This window comes from Primulina eburnea, chromosome 18, assembly GCF_022965805.1.
Source record: "Primulina eburnea isolate SZY01 chromosome 18, ASM2296580v1, whole genome shotgun sequence".
In the NCBI taxonomy this organism is placed as follows: domain Eukaryota; kingdom Viridiplantae; phylum Streptophyta; class Magnoliopsida; order Lamiales; family Gesneriaceae; genus Primulina; species Primulina eburnea.
This window is the reverse complement of record NC_133118.1, coordinates 12,037,230-12,061,167: the sequence shown is the minus strand read 5'-3', so window position 1 is coordinate 12,061,167 and position 23,938 is coordinate 12,037,230. Positions and strand designations below refer to the sequence as shown.

The following is a 23,938-nucleotide window of genomic DNA, read 5'->3' as shown; positions in this document are numbered from 1 at the left end:
GTCAGATCAGGGCATGTATCAGAATATCAGGTACGAGATCATGTGTTGTACGTGAATAACCGTCTAGTTGTGCCAGATGTTGCAGATTTGAGGCAGCAGATTCTGACAGAGGCACATTGTAGTCGGTTCAGCATTCATCCTGGTGGCAGAAAGATGTACAATGACTTGAAGACCCAATTCTGGTGGAAACAAATGAAGTCAGACATTGCCGAATTTGTGTCTAAATGTTTGAACTGCCAACAGGTGAAGGCCGAGAGGAAGAAGCCGGGGGGTTTACTTCAGAGTTTATCCATTCCAGAATGGAAATGGGACCACATTTCCATGGATTTCGTGACGAAGTTACCTCGATCATCCAGAGGTTGCGATGCGATTTGGGTCATTATTGACAGATTGACCAAATCTGCTTGTTTCATCCCTTATAGAATGACGTATAGACAGGATCAGATGGCGGAGATTTATATTCGTGAGGTAGTCAGATTGCATGGAGTGCCGAAGTCTATCGTATCAGATCGTGATCCACGGTTCACTTCTCACTTCTGGCACAGTTTACAGCAGGCGTTAGGTACGACCTTACACCTTAGCACTGCTTACCATCCTCAGACAGACGGACAGTCAGAACGGACTATCCAGACATTAGAGGATATGTTGAGAGCCGTCGTGCTAGATTTTGGCATTAGTTGGCAAGATTCTCTACCTCTTTGCGAATTCTCTTATAATAACAGCTATCAGACGAGCATTGAGATGGCACCGTTTGAAGCGTTGTATGGCAAGAAGTGCAGATCTCCGCTATATTGGGATGACATTTCAGAGGTACCAGAACTTGGGCCAGATATGATTCGTGACATGACTGAGAAGGTAAAGATCATTCAGAAACGAATGAAGACAGCACAAGATCGACAAGCAAAGTACGCCAATATCAGACGTAGACCGTTAGTATTTGAGGCGGGAGATAGAGTGTTTTTAAAGATTTCTCCATTTAGAGGCGTTGTTCGATTTGGCAAACGCGGAAAACTCTCTCCTCGATACATTGGTCCTTACGAAATTCTTGAAAAGATTGGCGATCGAGCTTATCGACTTGCTCTTCCTCCTTCCTTATCCGGAATACATGACGTATTTCATGTATCAATGTTACGCAGATATATGCCAGATGTTTCTCATGTTATTCAACCGAACGAAGCTGAACTTGATCACACCTTAAGCTATATAGAACGACCGATACAGATTCTTGATCGAAAGGACAAACAGCTCAGAACGAAGACCATTCCACTTGTGAAAGTTCAGTGGAGTCGACATGGCATTGAGGAAGCGACGTGGGAAACGGAAGAAAACATGAGGCAGAAACACCCCGAGTTATTTATATGATATGAGTATGTATTCAGTTTTAGATTATCAAACTGTTTTAGATACTTTGTATGGTTACTTCAGTTCGAGGACGAACTTCTGTCTTAGAGGGGGAGAAATGTAATGCCCAGAGCAATGATTGACATGTACGAATTCATAAATATGTTGTGAAGATTGTACATAACCATAAGAAATAAGAAATGATATCATATATGATTTTCAGTATGATTATGACTTGTTAGGACAGAAGTACTGTATTGGATTATGATTGAGAATATGATAGTGTTGATATCTATTGAGAATTAGATTGACCGGCATCGAGAATATTGGAGTATTTATATTTCGGTGAGACCGGAAGCACCGAACCAAGATCGGAACGTACGATCAGAGTTCGCACCGTCCGTTCGGAGTTCGGAGCGTCCGAGCCAGGTGGCTGGACACATGGATGGCATGCAATAGTTCGGATCGACCGATCGTAGTTCGGATCATCCGAGACAGTTGGCTAGAGACGTGGAAGACATGCAGGATTCGGAACGTCCGAAGTGAGTTCGGAGCGTCCGAAGTATGTCAGATCGGATCGTCCGAAGTAGATCGGATCTTCCGATCGTTGTCTATAAATAGAGGCGCGAGGTCTCAGTTTAGAATCATTCCTACGAGGTCTCAGTAGAATTAGAAGTGTTAGAAAGTCATTTCTATTGCAGATTCATCTTCTCGACTGTGACAGCAATTCTACGACGGAAGGTATACTACATGCTTTGTTTTGGGGAATCACGACTCAAATGAGATCACATTTGAGTTTCCCAACTAAAATCACATACGAGTTTTATTGTTTATATCTTGATATAGGTATTATTATAGATTTGTTTATATGCAAATCTCGTTATGCTTTGTTTACAGATCATGTTACATTGCATTAGATGTTTATTAGAACTTGTATTCAATTCCTATTATGCTTGTTTACAGATTTTGTATTCATGCATTAAGATAGGACAGTCTGGAGATCAGTCAGACTTCTAGACGTTCGGTTCTATCCCAGCTTAGGGGAAGATCACCCCCCTATTGTAGACGTGGATACAGATCAGGCCGAAGTCTAGGAATAAGACGTACCGTCACCCCGATTGGGAGGGTAGGTGATAGATCGTCTTATTCACACCGGGATCCCTAGAGTTTAGTCGAGTCGCATCTAGACATGATTAGGCTCGCATTTCATGATTTTATATGAATGACATTCATATCAGCATGTTTCATGTTTTATAGTATTTATATGCATGTTCACATGTTTATACTGGGATGTGTTCTCACCGATTTTCCGGCTGTTGTTATGTCTGTATGTGTGCATAACAACAGGTGGGGCAGGATTTGGGTCGAGACAGAGATGATCGTGTTAGCGTGGAGATCTCGGGCGTAGCAGACGGACCAGTAGTTGTCTTTTGTTATGTACTGTATTTTATTACTGGTGAGTTGAGGACATACGGAACAGGACATAGATTTTATGTTTGTATGTTGTAAATTAAATAAAGAACTTGTGCTTGTCTAGTTACATTTTGATTTAAATATAAAAGCGAAAAATTGACCCACGTTTTTAATAACAATCCATTTAATTCCAAGAAAAAGATTTAGAGCCCGGGTCCCCACAGGCATTGCGAAATGAAATCTGCAATAACTCGTTTCATTCCTTTCCACCAGAAGTGTTTTTAATCTCTTGGTACATCTTAGATCCTCCTGGATGAATGCTGATCCGAGACTGATGTGATTTTCCATTACTTCCTTTTTCATTGAGCTAGGTACACAAATACAGTCATGATAGCATAGTATTCCTTGTGAATTGGTGACGAAATTGGTATCAGTACTGAGTTTTGAAACTTCTTGGTCCAATTCTTGATTTTGCTTAATTCTGGTATGAAATTCAGGTTCAATTCTCAATCCGGCCAAATGCCCACGAGAATGGATGTGTACCCATTCTCTTTCTTCTTTCATTCCCAAACAAGCCATGCTAATCTTTTTATTTAAAGCATCAGCCACTACATTAGCTTTACCTGATTGATAAAGAATGGAACAATCGTAGTCTTCCAAAAATTCAATCCATCTTCTTTGCCTCATGTTCAGCTCTTTTTGAGTAAATAAATACTTCAGGCTTTTGTGGTCTGTATAAATATCAAAAGTGGAACCGTACAAGTAGTGTCTCCATTTTGCTAATGCAAACACTATTTCTCCTAATTCCAGATCATGAGTGGGATAATTTAACTCGTGATTCTTTAATTTTCTAGATGCATATGCAATAACTTTATCGTTTTGAATTAATACACATCCAAAGCCTTCTTTTGAGGCATCTGTGTAAACCACAAATCCTTCTGTCCCTTCTAATAAAGCTAATACAGGTGCCCTGGTAAGCATTTCTTTTAATTTTCAAAAACTCTTCTCACACTTATCATTCCACAGGAAAGGGTTGTTTTTGCGAGTTAGCTGTGTCAGGGGAACAACAATTTTCGCAAAATCTTTAATAAATCTTCGGTAGTATCCTGCTAAGCCGAGAAAACTTCTAATTTCTGTGATGTTGATTGGTTGTTTCCAACGAGATATGACTTCTATTTTTGCAGGATCTACTTCCAGTCCTTTCTTAGAGATAAACTGGCCAAGAAATGACACTTTTTCTAGCCAAAATTCACACTTACTGAATTTGGCATACAATTGATGCTCTTTCAAAGTTTTCAGAATCAATCGTAGATGTTGAGCATGTTCCTCATGACTTCTTGAAAATATCAAAATGTCATATATGAATATGACAACGAATTTGTCCAAGAATGGTTGAAATATTCGATGCATCATATCCATGAAAGCTGCTGTGGGGACCCGAACGCTAATCATCTTCTTAATCATCGTTGGGATTTAATTATCAGTTATGATAAACAGGGTCTAAAAATTTTTCTTTTTAAAATAAAAATGCGGAAGGTAATGGCATCTAATAATATACATATCTATATAAAACTACATTTCAGTATAAAGGTACAACACTGTACAACCTAAATCTAGGGTTCAAATACTAATTTCAAGTATTAAAATCAAATCTATCCAAGTCCGGAATCACCACGCTAAACTCGTCTTCTCGACCCTGATCCTGTCCCACCTGTTGTCATGCACACATACAAAACAAGACAACAGCCGGATAACTCCGGTGAGAATAAATCCCAGTATAAAACATGGTAAACATGCATATACACATAATAATTAATGAAACATGATGTCATGCATAAAAGCAATAGCAATAGTAACAGAGTTCATCATCTATGAAATCTAATCTAACTGAACATGCAACTCAAATCAGATAAGCATGCATATACAATCTAAATCATAAACACATGCTATCATGACTGAAAGCAATAATAATGGGTTTCATAGTCTATGAAACCACATCTATAAACACATGCAGTTCTAGTCAAATCATGTCTATACTCGACTCAACTATAACTCTAGGGATCCCGGGGTGAATAAGACGTCAATGGCTGTCACCTACCCTCCCAATCGGGGTGACTGTACGTCTTATTGCTAGACTTCGGTCTGAGCTGTATCGACGGCTGACAATAGGAATAATAACTGCTCCTATGCTGAGATACACCGAACATCTAGAAATTTGACAATGACTGTCAATGACTCTCCTATCTTAGATGCAATGAATATCAATCTGTAAACAAAGCATAAACATATCAAAGTATAATTAACAGTCTAGTATGTGATTTTTTTGGGAAACTCAAAATGATATCTCATTTGAGTTGTGGCTTCCCGAATATCACATGAATTATACCTTTGTCGTCCCTGTCTGACGAAGACGAAGTCTGGTATTCAACTCTGTCCATATCCAATCTGAAAAGACAATGTCGAATACATAACATCAATGAATAACTCAATATACAAACTGTTCTGATCAATACTCAATTCAGTATACAATCTGATCAATATCTGAACAAGATACCATCTGAGTCATATCCATAATATCATAATCTACATAAAATCATATCTGAATCTGATCAATCTAACTCAATTGATGTTTCGACGGCATAACAATACAATCTGAATAACCCCGTCCATTCTGAACATCACAAATATAATACTGAAACTCATAATCGGTGTCAATACAATCATATTCTGAATACTAACACAATTCTGATATAGAATCTCAATCAATATCTTTCAAAAATCATAACAATTACCAAAACAGTCTGTTCTTTAATCTGACTTCAATTCTATAATATTTACGGTAGCAGAAATGCTATATCTGAATCACATGCACTTCTAGCAACATCATATTTCCAAAACAACTCAAAAAGTAACTAAACTTACGTCCTTGTGTAGCTCAAGTCGAGAGGAATATGATACTGCGTTCAGATTTGAATTCTGATAGACGAATCTTCCACAATCGCAAATCTAAAAGGCGTAAGGATTTTATTTCCAAAATATCGTCCCTTTTTCCGATTTTTTGATGGATTTACGTGTCATGCTCCTATATATACTTCATGCAACACCATAAGACGTGGCAGCATTCGTCAAGCAACACGCATGACCGCGGGTGCGGTCATGACATGCACCGCGGGTGCGGTCGTGCAATGCCTATCCTGGCATTTCTCGAAAGCTCAGACCGCGGGTGCGGTCATTCCAATACCACAGGTGCGGTGTTGGCACCGCGGGTGCGCTCCATTTAGCACCGCGGGTGCGGTCTTGCCATTTCCAAAAACACCAACTTTCTGCCACTCAACCGCGGGTGCGGTCTTGGTTGCACCGCGGGTGCGGTGTGGCTTCGGCCTTTCTTGCTAAAATTTCATACTTTATGACCGCGGGTGCACTCCTGTTCTGAGCGCAGGTGCAGTCTTGCAAACTTTATTTTCTCATGTCTTTTCTTCCCTCATCGCATGTCATGCATTCTCATATCCTCCGAGTCTCACGTTAAAGAAGATTAATAATCTTGGTTATCAATTCCATAATATCTGGGCATTACATTTCTCCCCCTCTTAGATCTGAGTTCGTCCTCGAACTCATAACAATCTATTCAGAGAGATCAGGGAAATGCAGAACAGAGTTTAAACCAAAACTCAAATATCTGATTCCAGTTTGGAATAAGAATTCACCAAGTATAATCTCATAACACTTCTCCAATTCTTCTGACAGAATCGATCTTGCATTACTGGTTATACAACATCTGTATAAACCAATTACAGTTCAGTAAACAATACCAACAGTCATTGTTCAACCTGTTTATCCCAATCAAGGATATATTCAATCTTCCACTCTCAATACCAAGCATCATCATCTGATGTTGGTTTATCAAATCTGTCATTTCTGAGCTATCTTTATTCCTTTCTGAATCTTCTTTATAAGGACTCTATAGCACTTACTGTACAATGTGTCATCTGTAACTATCTCAGTACTCTTTTGATAGCTATCACCACACAATCACCCATAAAGTAACAAAACTTTATGTCAACTAGTGCTAGCATCCAGCACTACCACTCTCTGGATATCTTCCAATATCTGGCTAGTACATTCTGACTGTCTGTCAATCTGTAAAACAAGCTAAGGGAGAGCTCGTGATATACTCTGTCACACGTACCAATTCATGAAAAATCACCATCTGACATAATCTACTATGGCATTCTGATCTTTCTGACCACTTTTCTAACATCGATCTGTGTCATTTGGTCATGTTTGTACGTTATCGGGTACAAACTGATAGATATAGATTGAACAATCTGTCAATCTTAATCATATCATCTCACAATCTGTAAGAAAATGGCAGTAATGTCATTACAAAAGCCATAGAAATGCACTCCCATTTCTATTCAGAAATATATAATTCTGTAATAAATCTTTTGATTTCTATCTTTCTGTCTTTTCTGTTAGCAATTTAAACGTATCAGTATGATTTCTGCCAACATTTCAGTACAATTTCTGTCCTAACTGATTTAATCTGTCTATATCACAACTATCTGTTCGAATATCATTCCTTCTTAATCACAAACATGACAACTGAAGTCACTACAGCGCCTTTCTGACATTATCTGTGATTTCAACTTCGAACTACTGACATAAACAAACCAGTTAATAACATAATTTAAAGAAGATATACCTTCCTGGTATTCGGCTCTGACTATCAATATCAAGCTTTGCTGTACAATTCTGACACATCTGACATCACAAGATAATCAGTCTCATATAAAATACAGAATCACATATCTGTTACTCTGATAGATACCCTATTCTGATTATTACAATCAAGTTCTGAACATTCTGATCACATTCTTGAATTACTATAACTCTTGAATTCAACTCTAATTCGGTTGAAACTGTATATACTCCCTCTAGTTCACACTAATCTGTAGCATATACGAATTCAAAACACAGTAATATCAAATCAGAAACGAAATATCAATATCCTATACAGATCTAGTGAGTTCAGTGAACTCATAATACAAGGATTTCTGGTAAATATCTTCATGTCATTCTGATCAACTGCTATATCTCATCTGCAAATAAAATGTGCTCCCAACCAATATAAGGTATCACGAATACTGATTTAGAACAATAACAATATACAAGCAGATACAAAATAACAGTTGAATGAGATAATCTGTCAAATCAGACACCATAAATTTCTGACATTTCTGATAATTCTGATCTCCATAACTTTCAGTCACTAATCATAATCGCAACTGTGTCAAAGTCAATCTGTATACCAACTTCAGATATCGCATATTCTGAATACAATCTGTTTCAAGAAGGATTCTTATCTGAATAACTTCTGTATACATTCATTACCGTTCTTAAAATATTCAATCCAATCTTCAGATATTCGATTCAATCAATCAATGCTACAATTATATCAAAATCTCATAGATATAATAAGCATAGAATCATCAGAACATCTCTGAATATACTGAACATACCAAAGAGTATCACTAAATCAGATGTACTCTTGGTCGGTACTCTTCTACTGATCTTTCAATTCATTCTGTATCATTCTGTACTGAATTCTAAAACAAAGATCAGTATCTGATCTGAATTCAATTATCCAATCTATCTTTCTTTCTGATATCCAGCCATTCTAATATCTTATCTGGCAATATCAATCAAATCGTATATCATTGACAAATCTGCCAATGCTATGCTCGATTTCAGTAAATCTACTGAATACATAAGGATACTATCTGTTCCTTTCTGTATTAATCGAGTCATAGACAATCTAAATATCACAAGAATTCTAAATCTAGAATACTGTGAAATCTCTAGTCACCAACCATATCTGGTCTGACTCTTATACTCTCCTGACTGGAATCTATCAAAGTTCTGTACTTGTTTAGCATATTAATATCAATAATGCGGTCAAATCAGAAACACAAGTACGTCATAATCTAACTCAATCTTATTCTCATCTTACTGTAGTATACAAGATCTACAGAAATCTCTGATATCAACATTTCCTCAACAAGCAAGGACATCAATACTACAGTACATACAAATCCAACAGATACAGCATATTTCCATGCAACTCAGTCAAAGATAGTCTTAACAATGCATTAGTATATATCAATACATATGCAATAGAATCATAAAAAATAGTACCTGTTGTGAATTCTGGATCTGTGTTTTCAATTGAACTCTGTTCCCTACAATCTTCGGGAACGCTTCTGAGGACAGACTTTAGCAAAGTGTCCCGACTGTCCACAATTATTGCATCTACCAGTCACTCCCTGGCATTGCTTGGTGGGATGTCTCCCTCCGCAACTCCTGCAATACGTATCAGTATAGCTTGGACCAGAAACGCTGGAGCTAGATGAACCGCTTCCTAGCTTCTTGAATGGCTTCTTCCGAGTTTTCAGCAAATCTTGCTTCCCACTCGTACTGCCGTGATCATATCGGAGAGGGGATTGCTGTGTCTGGGGTTGCTTCACACACAACCTTGTCAATTGTCTAATCAGACTCGCCTCAGCTCTCTTTGCTCTACTCAAGATGTCAGCAAAATAGTAAGGTCGTTGCAAATTCATAAATGCAACTACCTCCGAATTCAACCCTCTGATGAACTGATTCACTATAGCTTCACCATTTCCAGCTATCTGAGGAGCAAAATGCAGTAGAGTCGAGAATTTAGCAATATATTCATCAATATTCAATTGACCTTGGCTCAAGTTCTCAAACTCCGCTTTCTTGTCCTCTCGGTACGAGACTCAGAAAAATCTTCGATAAACTTCAGTTTTGAAGACTTCCCACGTGATCACCGTACCACGTTGTGCTAATACTCCTTTGATTGTAATCCACCAACTTCTGGCAACCTCTCGTAATTGGTGAAATACCAATTTAACTCTCTGGTCATCTGTACAATCGAGTAAATTAAATAATATTTCAATATCATCAACCCAGTTCTGACAATCTTCGGATGTTTCGGTACCACTCAGAATCGGCGGCTGAAATAACTAGAGTTCTGCCAACTTTACTTCCATCCGAGTTTCTGATGCATCTATCTGTCCAGACGAAGGACTACCCCTTTCTGGAATTCTCCGTGGCGGTATATCTGAGTATCAAAACAAATTAATATACAATCTATATAATCCGTCTCAGCCCTCCTCTGATCATAAACCTCTGATTCAGACTCGGTTCTGATCCAGTCTTAGTAATTACATGCTGCAATCAACTCTGATAACAAACAACATGTAATAGGGAAATCAATAAATCATGCTAGCACACATCATGCAAGTCAACATTGCCATAAGTTTCATGCTAGCAATCACATGCAAGGAAAGAAAATTCACTCTACCCCGCTCATTCTCTTCTATCTCAGTCTAAAAGATCTATCAGTTCTGACTATCTCAATCTAAAGGATGTATAGCTCTGATACCACCTGTTGTGGGGACCCGGACGCTAATCATCTTCTTAATCATCGTTGGGATTTAATTATCAGTTATGATAAACAGAGTCTAAAAATTTTTCTTTTTAAAATATAAATGCGGAAGGTAATGGCATCTAATAATATACATATCTGTATAAAACTACATTTCAGTATAAAGGTACAACACTGTACAACCTAAATCTAGGGTTCAAATACTAATTTCAAGTATTAAAATCAAATCTATCCAAGTCCGGAATCACCACGCTAAACTCGTCTTCTCGACCCTGATCATGTCCCACCTGTTGTCATGCACACATACAAAACAAGACAACAGCCGGATAACTCCGGTGAGAATAAATCCCAGTATAAAACATGGTAAACATGCATATACACATAATAATTCATGAAACATGCTGTCATGCATAAAAGCAATAACAATAGTAATATAGTTCATCATCTATGAAATCTAATCTAACTGAACATGCAACTCAAATCAGATAAGCATGCATATACAATCTAAATCATAAACACATGCTATCATGACTGAAAGCAATAATAATGGGTTTCATAGTCTATGAAACCACATCTATAAACACATGCAGTTCTAGTCAAATCATGTCTAGACTCGACTCAACTATAACTCTAGGGATCCCGGGGTGAATAAGACGTCAATGGCTGTCACCTACCCTCCCAATCGGGGTGACTGTACGTCTTATTCCTAGACTTTGGTCTGAGCTGTATCGACGGCTGGCAATAGGAGTAATAACTGCTCCTAAGCTGAGATACACCGAACATCTAGAAATTTGACAATGACTGTCAATGACTCTCCTATCTTAGATGCAATGAATATCAATCTGTAAACAAAGCATAAACATATCAAAGTATAATTAACAGTCTAGTATGTGATTTTGTTGGGAAACTCAAAATTATATTTCATTTGAGTTGTGGCTTCCCGAATATCACATGAATTATACCTTTGTCGTCCCTGTCTGACGAAGACGAAGTCTGGTATTCAACTTTGTCCATTTCCAATCTGAAAAGACAATGTCGAATACATAACATCAATGAATAACTCAATATACAAACTGTTCTAATCAATACTCAATTCAGTATACAATCTGATCAATATCTGAACAAGATACCATCTGAGTCATATCCATAATATCATAATCTACATAAAATCATATCTGAATCTGATCAATCTAACTCAATTGATGTTTCGACGGCATAACAATACAATCTGAATAACCCCGTCCATTCTGAACATCACAAATATAATACGGAAACTCATAATCGGTGTCAATACAATCATATTCTGAATACTAACACAATTCTGATATAGAATCTCAATCAATATCTTTCAAAAATCATAACAATTACCAAAACAGTCTGTTCTTTAATCTGACTTCAATTCTATAATATTTACGGTAGCAGAAATGCTATATCTGAATCACATGCACTTCTAGAAACATCATATTTCCAAAACAACTAAAAAAGTAACTAAACTTACGTCCTTGTGTAGCTCAAGTCGAGAGGAATACGATACTGCGTTCAGATTTGAATTCTGATAGACGAATCTTCCACAATCGCAAATCTAAAAGGCGTAAGGATTTTCTTTCCAAAATCTCGTCCCTTTTTCCGATTTTCTGATGGATTTACGTGTCATGCTCCTATATATACTGCATGCAACACCATAAGACGTGGCAGCATTCGTCAAGCAACACGCATGACCGCGGGTGCGGTCAAGACATGCACCGCGGGTGCGGTCGTGCAATGCCTATCCTGGCATTTCTCGAAAGATTAGACCGCGGGTGCGGTCATTCCAATACCGCGGGTGCGGTGTTGGCACCGCGGGTGCGCTCCATTTAGCACCGCGGGTGCGGTCTTGCCATTTCCAAAAACACCAACTTTCTGCCACTCAACCGCGGGTGCGGTCTTGGTTGCACCGCGGGTGCGGTGTGGCTTCGGCCTTTCTTGCTAAAATTTCATACTTTATTACCGCGGGTGCACTCCTGTTCTGAGCGCAGGTGCAGTCTTGCAAACTTTATTTTCTCATGTCTTTTCTTCCCTCATCGCATGTCATGCATTCTCATATCCTCCGAGTCTCACATTAATGAAGATTAATAATCTTGGTTATCAATTCCATAATATCTGGGCATTACAGTTGCAGGAGCGTTGGTTAATCTGAATGGCATTACCACAAACTCATAGTGTCCATAACGGGTATTAAAAGCCGTTTGGAGATGTCATCCTCCTTAATCTTCAATTGGTAATATCCTTGCCGCAAATCAAGTTTTGAATATACTTGAGATCCTTGTAAAACATCAAATAATTCTTCGATATGTGGGAGAGGATATTTGTTTTTGACGGTAACATTGTTAAGTTCTCGATAATCAATGCACATCCTTAGAGCTCCATCTTTCTTTTTGACAAATAATACAGGAGCACCACATGGAGATGTACTAGGCCGGACGTACTTCTTGTCCATGAGGTCTTTTAATTGAAGTTTTAATTCTTTTAACTCTGAAGATGCCATTCGGTATGGAGTTTTAGATCTGGGTTGTGCTCAAATTCTACGTCTCTCTGAGGAGGTAAAGTATTGATCTCTTCAGGAAAAACCTCTGGAAATTCTTGTACAACTGAGATTTCTGAGATCTTGAGTTGATCGTTTGGCTTAATAATCAAATAAGCTAGAAATCCTTGTCCGTTGTCTTTTAGAATAGCTCTAGCTTCTACGGTTGATAATATTCCCATGGTATGGTTAGCTTTGGAAATGATTGGATGAGAAGTTTGAAGATAAACTTCTTTTGTGTAGCAATTGAGTTGGGCTTGGTGTCTATATAACCAGTCCATTCCCAGAATAATATCATAGTTCTTGATAGGTAATTCAATCAAATCTGCTAAATATTCTTTTTCTTGGAAGTTTAAGGGACAGTTTCTGTAAATGATGCTAGTAATCATTGTTGTCCCTAAAGGTGAGCTAATTTCGAAGCTATATGATAGCTGCTCTGGTAACAGTAGTAATTTATGCACAAAAACTTTTGAGATAAAAGAATGAGTAGCTCCTAGATCAAATAAAGATTTTGCAGAACTGGATAATATGGTAACAGTACCTTCTACGACTGCAGTGGGGTCAACTTCCTCCTCTTGGTTTCCTAAGAGGGCATAGGCTCGAGCAGGTATCTTCGGCTTTGCTGTAGGTTGAGTCTTTTGCGTTCTTTTTGGACAATCTTGAATATGGTGTTGCTCACTTCCGCAAATAAGACATTTCCCACCTTTTCTCCAGCACTTTTCTTCTTCATGATTTGGTAATCCACAATATCCACACTTTTTATTGTTGTTTCTTGGAACTTTTCATTTGACAGCTTCTCCTTGCCTAACTGGTTGTGTTTTTTTTTTTCAAATTTTCTTTTCCGGGTATTATCCTCAAAAGGATCGGGCTTCCTGATTTTCTTTTCTTCTTTTTCTTTTTTAAGAAGTGTCTTGATGTCTTCTTCCACTCGTAGGGCTTGATTAACAGCAGAAACATAACTGGTAACTTTTGTGTTAGAGTAGGTGCACGTCGAGCCAAGTGTTGGCCGAGTGTTCACAATGAAACTCTATGTATAAGCAGTCTTTATTTTAATAATATTTGAAATTATTATTTTGGCAAATCTTTATCTGTATACCCATGCTAGCTGCATAGATAAAGCCCTTGAATATACGAATAGTAGAAAGAATATGAGATGCTGATATGATGAGTATCATGAAACTCATATTTGTAATACTGTATATTCTAAACGGTTCCTAGTCGATTCAGCCGCCACTAAGAAGGATATAGGCCGCTCGAGTTAGAGACTAGTATCTGCGATGTGAGTACCATGTTTCATTGGTAGGGGACATTGTGATGTCCGAACATGCAGATAGGTGCTCCTTGTAGAGTGCACTGAACAACCCTCCATAAAAGGACTTTCCAAGTGGTTCTCACTTATCGAGTGGAAAAGTCCTGGTTTATGGTTGTACAGAATTAGTCCTTATGACCCGGGACAACATTGAGACTCTATGTGCTAGAATTACACTTTGACTTGTTTACCGACTCTCATGGGGTCATCAGGTGGCAAGGTTGGGTGTTCTGTCGAAACACATAGGAGTCGATGCATTGTAGTCGGGGATTCACCGCTTACCTTCGGGTATGGATATCCTATGTGTTATCATGTGTATGTAGATCGAAATCTCTGGCCAGAGTATGGTTGTAATTATGAAAGGTGTTTCATAGATTACACCATCGATGCAACTACGACATGACACATAGTATCGATTCATTGACAACTCTCGATAAACCAATAGTTGTCGAATCGGTCGGGATATATGAGTTGAAGGGACCGTACTGTACGCTAACCATAATTGAATGGTTCTTGCAGGCACTATCATGTGATACCTAGGGAATCACGTAAGCGATGCTGCTAGGCGTTTAACGTGATTGGTTGGGTACTATCAGACTTGAGTTCTGACGTTCTTAATATCAAGGAGTTGATAATTAAGAATGGAGCAATTGGGGTATGCTCGAATAAGGACATGTTTAGTCCGAATCACATGGAGATGTGAACCCACGGCTAGTTGTATCAATGAACCATTGAGGGCCACACAAGTACTAGCTTTGTAAATCCCGATGAGAAGTAAATTAGTTCAATGTGTTGAACGGCTTATAAAGGTGTTTATAAGCGTAAGTAAAATTTAGAAGTATGACTTCTATAAAGGAGAAAATAGTTCAAAGTGTTGAACGACTTATAAATGTGTTTATAAGTGTAAGGAAAAATAGAAGTATGACTTCTATGAGAGAAATGTAAATTTTGATTTATGGAAGTGTTCCTAAATTAAAATTTGGCCATGAGAATAATGCAATTGAAAATTGTGATTTTCATAAATATTATTATGGACTAAATAAATTAATTCAAGTGTTGAATTAATTAAATACTAGTGGACCTAGTAGAGCCCAAATAATTAAATTAATTCAAGTGTTGGATTAATTAAATAATATTGAGTCTTGTAGAGCTCAATTAAAATAATTATTTAAACTAGTGGGACTTGAGTAAATTCAAGTAATGTTTAATTAGTCTCAAATATGTTTGAGATATTTAAATTTAGTCCAAAGTTTTTAATTTGATTAAAAACTATATAATATGCATGCATGGGAGGTGAAGAGTTGGGGAATACTTTTGATTAAAATAATACATGGCATGCAACTTTTTTGGATCTACTTTTTGCACCCCCAAGACAACTCATTCTCCCCCATTCTCACATAGCCATGGCCGAAACCTCTACTACATTCTCTCCAAAATTTTCTTCTTTTGTGTTCTTCAATTGTTGAGGAATAAACACACTTCTCTTTGAAAAATCCTCACATTTTTCTAGTGCAAATTGTGAGGGGATTTACCTAGTTGGTGGTGGGCTTAATTTTGGAGTAAGGAGGAGGCTTGAAGATCTTCATCCATTCAAGAGCTTTGTTGCTAGTCAACAAAGTTGGAGCCACAATCAACTTTTTAAAGTTGATAGGTACATTTCTTTAACATCCTATGAATGGTGTTTTGTTTTTGTAAATATTGCATAAAACCATGAGGTGGCCGAATTTTTGCCTTAAAAATTTCGATTTTGTGCTTCCGTTGCGTTTCCGGCCACCGTAACCGGTCCGCTTTCAAGTGGTATCCGAGCTTAGGTTACGGATTTTGTGTAATATTTACGTAATATTATGTTGAGATCGATTTCTAACCGTTTGAGATTTTTTGTGCAAGAAAATCATCAAGGCCGAATTTTTTGAAAACAAAAAAAAAAAAATGTTTTCGGGCAGCTTGTTGCTGCCCGTGAAATCTCGGGCTGCCCGAAAATTTCGGGCAGCCGAGGGGCAGCCCAAGGGGCTGCCCGAAATGTCTTTTTTAAAATAAAAAAAAAAAAAATTTTTTTGTTGTTGCCGGAATCCGGCGACGGAGCTCCGGCGACGGCGATGACGGCTAGGGTTTCCAAAAGTGTTTTGGACAATCTTAGTGTCATGGGCCTTGAGATGTTGGGCCATTGGATGGACAACATTATTTGTGAAATTTAAATGGGCCAAAGTAATTTTGGTGGAAAATGGTTTTTGGGCCCTTAAGTTTAAATTTACAAATGTTGCACATATTTTCTCATAAAATAAATAATTGAAGTGGGACTTTAATTATTTATAGTAAATTGTGATTTACAAGAAATTCGATTATAAATAAATTAATTTGAAAGTAGACAAAGATGTTTGTATACTTTGTTAATTTAATTTATAATTGTGGCGGTTAGTGATTGGATCAAGATATATAATATTGGATCAATTAATTATAGTGATAATTAATTGATGGTGTATGATATGTGATATTATGCATGAAGGATGATCAAAAGCCCAAGCCCAATTTGCTAGGTGTATGCTAGGATATTTGTGTTGTATGATTGTAATAATTATCAATTTAAAGTGGGCTTGGTTTATGGCCCGTTCCCACCCCCCATGAGATGTATCCCTATGTGCCATGGATATTTAATTGTAAATATTAGAATAGGTGAAGATCAAGATTGGAAGATGGTGGCCTTGGTGATTATGAAGATCGAAGACATGTAATATTGGATGCTAATGTAATAATTTAGTTGCATTGCATCCCGTGCATTTACCCTAGGATTGGACCTAGGCCCGTGTTTGGCTCACACGGGCCATTAGTTTTGGGGCGATTGATCATCCTTGTACTGTTTTCTATTTATAATATATGCATGATATGTTATAAATAATGAGTATGTGCGTTATTATTATGATAATAACAAAGTTGCATGAATCCGGCAAACATACGATCAAACATGGCGAGCTTTTAAAATAAAATTAATGATGAGACCTTTCAAAATTAAAAACCCTCATTTTGAATAAGATTCAAAATTAATATCAAGCCCGAAAAGGGGAATTATAAATTTGTTTATAATTTCCTTGTCTTCCATCGACAATGGGTGCATGATGAACGCTACCCGTACTCGGGGCTCGGCTCATATTATTGAGGGGGCCCTGGGTGCCGGAAAGCTGTGACATCCATTGACATAGTGATGTGAACTACGTGGAACTCCCATGATTTCGGCTCATATTATTGAGGGAACTCATGGCGACCGTCCATTAAGGTTCAATATCGATGGGTTAGGCTTGACACGTAAAGATGAACGACGTCATATTATTGGGTCCTAATCAAACGTGAGACAAAAGTATACGTAGAGGGTTGCATGGCGATGCAATTGGAAACTACCTTTTAGGAATTGTGATGGCCGATATTATTCGGGATCACAATTCGCTAATTGGACCTTACGTACCTACTGAGGAAAGAGTTTCCCGTTTTCACTAGAGGGTAGTGAAAGATGTCAAAACAGTGGGAGTAAAAATTTATAAAGTTAAAGTCCATACTTTATATCTTACCAAATATTTTAAATAGTCATCAACATTTATCTGTTTTTACTTTTCAGTACAAATCAACAATGTCTTCGATGCGCAATTCGATATCTATAATACTCGACAAACACATATTAACTGGACCTAATTACCTCACTTGGCTAAGAAATTTGAAAATAGTCTTAAATTCGGAAAGGGTAACATATACACTGACTCAGTCGCCCCCTGTTGAGGCTCCGACTGACTGCACTCCTGAGGAATTGCAGGCTTACGAGGAATGGTGTGACCATGACTTGATAGCTAGGTGTTATATGCTGACTTCTATGAACGATGAGCTACAGAGGCGTTTTGAGGGTGCAAAGAGTGCTGCTGACATTCATTTGCATCTCAAAGAGCTCTTTGGTGAGCAAACACGACCTCTAAGGCATGCTACCGTCAAGGAGCTGATCACTTTGCGCATGCGAGATGGGACCTCGGTCCATGAGCATGGCCTAAAGGTGATCGGGCTCGTGGACAAGCTCGTTGGCATGGATTTGATCTTGCCTTCGGAGTTGACCACCGACGTATTGCTGTTATCACTGCCTAGCTCATTTGATCCTTTTGTGGTGAACTTCAACATGAACAAGATGGAACCGACCCTTGAGGAGTTGGTAAACATGCTTGTTACGTTTGAATCCACCATCAAGAAAGAGAAGTTGGTTCTTTATGTGGGTTCTTCATCTGGTACGAAGATTGATCCACATGGGAAGGGAAAGAAGAGTTCTTTCCAACGTCCCGAGAAGAACGTGCCCCTGTTGAGGCAATCTCCGAACCCTGTTGAGGCAGCCAGACCAGTTAAGGCTGACAAGACTAATGATGTATGTCATCACTGCAAGAAGCCTGGACATTGGAGGCGAAATTGCAAAGAATATCTTGCCCAGAAGTGTTCTGGAAACGGTATGTTCTAGATTTAAGTAAACATTTTAATTAACTCTACTTCTTGGGTATTAGATACCGGTTGTGACTCACATCTCTGTAATGGGTTACAGGTGATGGGAAGAAGTAGGAAGCTTAAGGAAGGTGTGACCTTCTTGAGAATGGGCAATGGAGCAAGAGTTGCTGCCAAGGCTATTGAGGATGTTTACTTATTGTTGAACAATAGTTTAAGTTAATTTTGTGAGATGTTTTGTTTGTACCTAATTTTGTAAAACATTGTTTCCATTTCTATTATGATAAAAATGGATATTCTTGTTTATTTAGCAAAGGTGTTTGCAACATTTACAAGAATGAATGTTTAATTGGTACTTGAGAACTTGAAAACGATCTCTATAACTTAAAAGTAAAAGATATTCTACTAAATGTCCATTCAAAGGCAGATACCATATGAGATATGGATGGGTAAGCCTCCCAAATATTCTTATCTTAGAATATGGGGAGCCCTGCTTATGTGAAGCAGGTAAGTGGGAGATAAATTGGATTGTTGATCCATTTTATGTCACTTTGTGGGATATCCAAGGAATTGAGTTGGATATTATTTCTATCATCCCCAAGAAACAAAGGTGTTTGTTTCTAGGAATGCAACCTTTTAGGAAAGGGATTTTCTATTGGATAGAAAAAAGGCAGATGATAGAACTCGAAGAGGTTCGAGAGAAACCCACAATTATAGAACCCACACCCGATGAGCCAAGAGAGGAGATACAAGCTCCTAGCATATACGAGAAAGTCTCGAGACCACCTATGAGGTATGGTCTGCTTCTTGAAGAGGGCCATGATGAGCCTAACCATGGATGTGATCCAAGGACCTTCAAGGAAGCGTTATCTGATGCCAATTCATCCAAGTGACTTGAAGAAATGGAATCTGAGTTGAATTCCATGCATTCGAACCAAGTGTAGGATCTTGTGGATCCACCTGAGGGAACTGTTCCCATAGGGACTTGGGGCGGATGGGAAGGTATTGACTTTCAAGGCGCGATTGGTGGCAAAAGGATGTACTCAAAGACAAGGAGTTGACTTTGAGGAAACCTTTTCCCAGTCGTAATGTTCAAGTCCATAAGGATTTTGCTAGCCATAGCTGCATGGTATGACTATGAGATATGGCAGATGGATGTTAAGACAGTCTTTCTTAATGGGGATTTTAAGAAAGTGATTTACATGTCTCAACCTGAAGGGTTTACATCTATCGGAAGTGAGCATATGGTATGTAAACTTCAGAGATCTATTTATGATCTAAAGCAGGCATCAAGGAGTTGGAACCTTAGATTCGATAGTACAATCAAAGAGTTTGATTTACTAAGAATCATGAGGGACCCTGAGTGTATAAGAAGGTCAGTGGGAGTGTCGTGACATTCCCGATATTTTATGTTGATAACATTCTACTCATTGGGAATGATGTAGGAATGTTGCAATCAACTAAGATATGATTAGCGAGTGAGTTCTCGATACAGGACTTGGGTGAAGCATCTTTTGTATTGGGATACAGATCTATTGAGATAGATCGAAAAGATGGCTTGGTCTCACCTAGTCCACATACATTGATACCATCGTGAAGCGGTTCTCGATGGATGAGTCCATGAGAGGACGTCTACCAGTGTGTCATGGCGTGTCCCTATCCAAGTCTGTCTCCCAAGACAGATGCAGAGATAGTGGCGATGACACGCATTCCGTATACTTCGGAAATTGGTAATGTCATGTATGGGATGATATCTACACGTTCTGACGTGGCGTTTGCACTATGTGTAGTGAAAGGATATCAATCGAACCCTGGTCTTCCACACCTGAAAGCTGTGAAAGACATCCTCAAGTTGTTGAGAAGGACCAATAAGTTGTTCTTGGTCTATGGGGGTAGAGAACTGAAATTGGAAGGCTATACCGACTCTAGCTTCCAAAGCGATATCGATGAATCGAAGTAAACCTCTAGGTTTGTATTCATGCTCAACGGTGCTGTTGTCTCTTGGAAGAGTTCCAAGCAAGACAATATTACGGATTCCAGCACAGAGGCCGAATACATTGCTGCATCGGATGCAGCAAGGGAGGCTGTTTGGATAAGGAATTTCGTCTAAGAGTTAGACGTCATTCCTAATGGAGTTGCTCCTATCCCGGTGTTGTGTGACAACACGGGAGCTTTAGCTCAAGCAAAGGAGCCAAGGTCTCATCAGAAATCCAAACGAGTATTGAGAAAGTACCACATCCTCGGAGAGATTGTGGAATGAAGAGTAGTGTCTATTGACAAAGTCGGCTCCGCAGATTATGTTGTTGATCCACTAGCTAAGCCTTTACCTGGACCATTATTCGACAAGCATCGCGAATCAATGGGTTTTATGCATATAGGTAGTTGGCTCTAGTGCAAGTGGGAGATTGTTAGAGTAGGTGCACGTCGAGCCAAGTGTTGGCCGAGTGTTCACAATGAAACTCTATGTATAAGCAGTCTTTATTTTAATAATATTTGAAATTATTATTTTGGCAAATCTTTATCTGTATACCCATGCTAGCTGCATAGATAAAGCCCTTGAATATACGAATAGTAGAAAGAATATGAGATGCTCATATGATGAGTATCATGAAACTCATATTTGTAATACTGTATATTCTAAACGGTTCCTAGTCGATTCAGCCGCCACTAAGAAGGATATAGGCCGCTCGAGTTAGAGACTAGTATCTGCGATGTGAGTACCATGTTTCATTGGTAGGGGACATTGTGATGTCCGAACATGCAGATAGGTGCTCCTTGTAGAGTGCACTGAACAACCCTCCATAAAAGGACTTTCCAAGTGGTTCTCACTTATCGAGTGGAAAAGTCCTGGTTTATGGTTGTACAGAATTAGTCCTTATGACCCGGGACAACATTGAGACTCTATGTGCTAGAATTACACTTTGACTTGTTTACCGACTCTCATGGGGTCATCAGGTGGCAAGGTTGGGTGTTCTGTCGAAACACATAGGAGTCGATGCATTGTAGTCGGGGATTCACCGCTTACCTTCGGGTATGGATATCCTATGTGTTATCATGTGTATGTAGATCGAAATCTCTGGCCAGAGTATGGTTGTAATTATGAAAGGTGTTTCATAGATTACACCATCGATGCAACTACGACATGACACATAGTATCGATTCATTGACAACTCTCGATAAACCAATAGTTGTCGAATCGGTCGGGATATATGAGTTGAAGGGACCGTACTGTACGCTAACCATAATTGAATGGTTCTTGCAGGCACTATCATGTGATACCTAGGGAATCACGTAAGCGATGCTGCTAGGCGTTTAACGTGATTGGTTGGGTACTATCAGACTTGAGTTCTGACGTTCTTAATATCAAGGAGTTGATAATTAAGAATGGAGCAATTGGGGTATGCTCGAATAAGGACATGTTTAGTCCGAATCACATGGAGATGTGAACCCACGGCTAGTTGTATCAATGAACCATTGAGGGCCACACAAGTACTAGCTTTGTAAATCCCGATGAGAAGTAAATTAGTTCAATGTGTTGAACGGCTTATAAAGGTGTTTATAAGCGTAAGTAAAATTTAGAAGTATGACTTCTATAAAGGAGAAAATAGTTCAAAGTGTTGAACGACTTATAAATGTGTTTATAAGTGTAAGGAAAAATAGAAGTATGACTTCTATGAGAGAAATGTAAATTTTGATTTATGGAAGTGTTCCTAAATTAAAATTTGGCCATGAGAATAATGCAATTGAAAATTGTGATTTTCATAAATATTATTATGGACTAAATAAATTAATTCAAGTGTTGAATTAATTAAATACTAGTGGACCTAGTAGAGCCCAAATAATTAAATTAATTCAAGTGTTGGATTAATTAAATAATATTGAGTCTTGTAGAGCTCAATTAAAATAATTATTTAAACTAGTGGGACTTGAGTAAATTCAAGTAATGTTTAATTAGTCTCAAATATGTTTGAGATATTTAAATTTAGTCCAAAGTTTTTAATTTGATTAAAAACTATATAATATGCATGCATGGGAGGTGAAGAGTTGGGGAATACTTTTGATTAAAATAATACATGGCATGCAACTTTTTTGGATCTACTTTTTGCACCCCCAAGACAACTCATTCTCCCCCATTCTCACATAGCCATGGCCGAAACCTCTACTACATTCTCTCCAAAATTTTCTTCTTTTGTGTTCTTCAATTGTTGAGGAATAAACACACTTCTCTTTGAAAAATCCTCACATTTTTCTAGTGCAAATTGTGAGGGGATTTACCTAGTTGGTGGTGGGCTTAATTTTGGAGTAAGGAGGAGGCTTGAAGATCTTCATCCATTCAAGAGCTTTGTTGCTAGTCAACAAAGTTGGAGCCACAATCAACTTTTTAAAGTTGATAGGTACATTTCTTTAACATCCTATGAATGGTGTTTTGTTTTTGTAAATATTGCATAAAACCATGAGGTGGCCGAATTTTTGCCTTAAAAATTTCGATTTTGTGCTTCCGTTGCGTTTCCGGCCACCGTAACCGGTCCGCTTTCATTTTGTGGACAGTGTTGCCCAACGAATATCGAGCTTTAACCCTTTTCTCACCTCATCTTCCATGTAGTGTGGTGCATAATGTATAAGACGGTGGAATTCTGCCTCATATTGAGCTACGGTCATGTCACCTTGGACTAAATCCATAAATTCCCGTTCTCGGGTATTTAATATAACTTGAGTTATATATTTACCTTCGAACTCTTGCAGAAAATTTTCCCACGTTTTTGGGGTGTGATTCTTTGTCCACCTATGTTCCACCGTACGCCACCAGTTATGAGCTGCTTCTTCAAATAAGTAAGTGGAAAAATTCACCTTTTTTTCTTTAGGATATTTGAGAATAGAAAATATTTTGTTGATTTTGCTTAGCCAAGATTCTGCTTGACAAGCATCTTGTTTTCCTTCAAACTTTGGCGGTTTGAATCTCAAAAATATCTCAAGAGCTCGATCATTTGCCTCAAGGTGATGTTCTTGAGCTTGATCATGAGGTCCTGGTTGATTTTGCTGACAAAACTGCACAAATTGATGCATTATTTCAAACATATTTTGTATGTTTTGTTCTTGGAGGGGATCGTGTTGAGCGTTTCTCGAATTTCCACCCATTGCCGAGTTGTGGTCATCTTGAGGGGGGATGTCTTGTCCGATTCTGGCTTGAGTACTATTTTGTGAAGACGTCATTCTAAACACATAAGTATAAAATATGAACATATCTTGCAATGAATGTACTTAGTTATATCAGAGGGTAAACAATAAGTTTTATTTATAAACAAGACATGTTTCAAATATTTACAATACCAAAGCAAAATACAAACATAACAAGCAAACTGAGTCATCCTGAAAAGAGACATTTCAATTA

The 23,938-nt window shown here is 38.2% G+C and overlaps 1 protein-coding gene across 1 annotated transcript; it reads right to left on the bottom strand.

Moving 5' to 3' along the window:
• Window positions 1-23,082: 23,082 nt before the first annotated feature.
• LOC140819112 (uncharacterized) lies at window positions 23,083-23,685 on the bottom strand. The gene has a single exon (XM_073179123.1). The coding sequence runs from the start codon at window positions 23,683-23,685 to the stop codon at window positions 23,083-23,085; it is 603 nt and encodes a 200-aa protein (XP_073035224.1).
• Window positions 23,686-23,938: the final 253 nt, after the last annotated feature.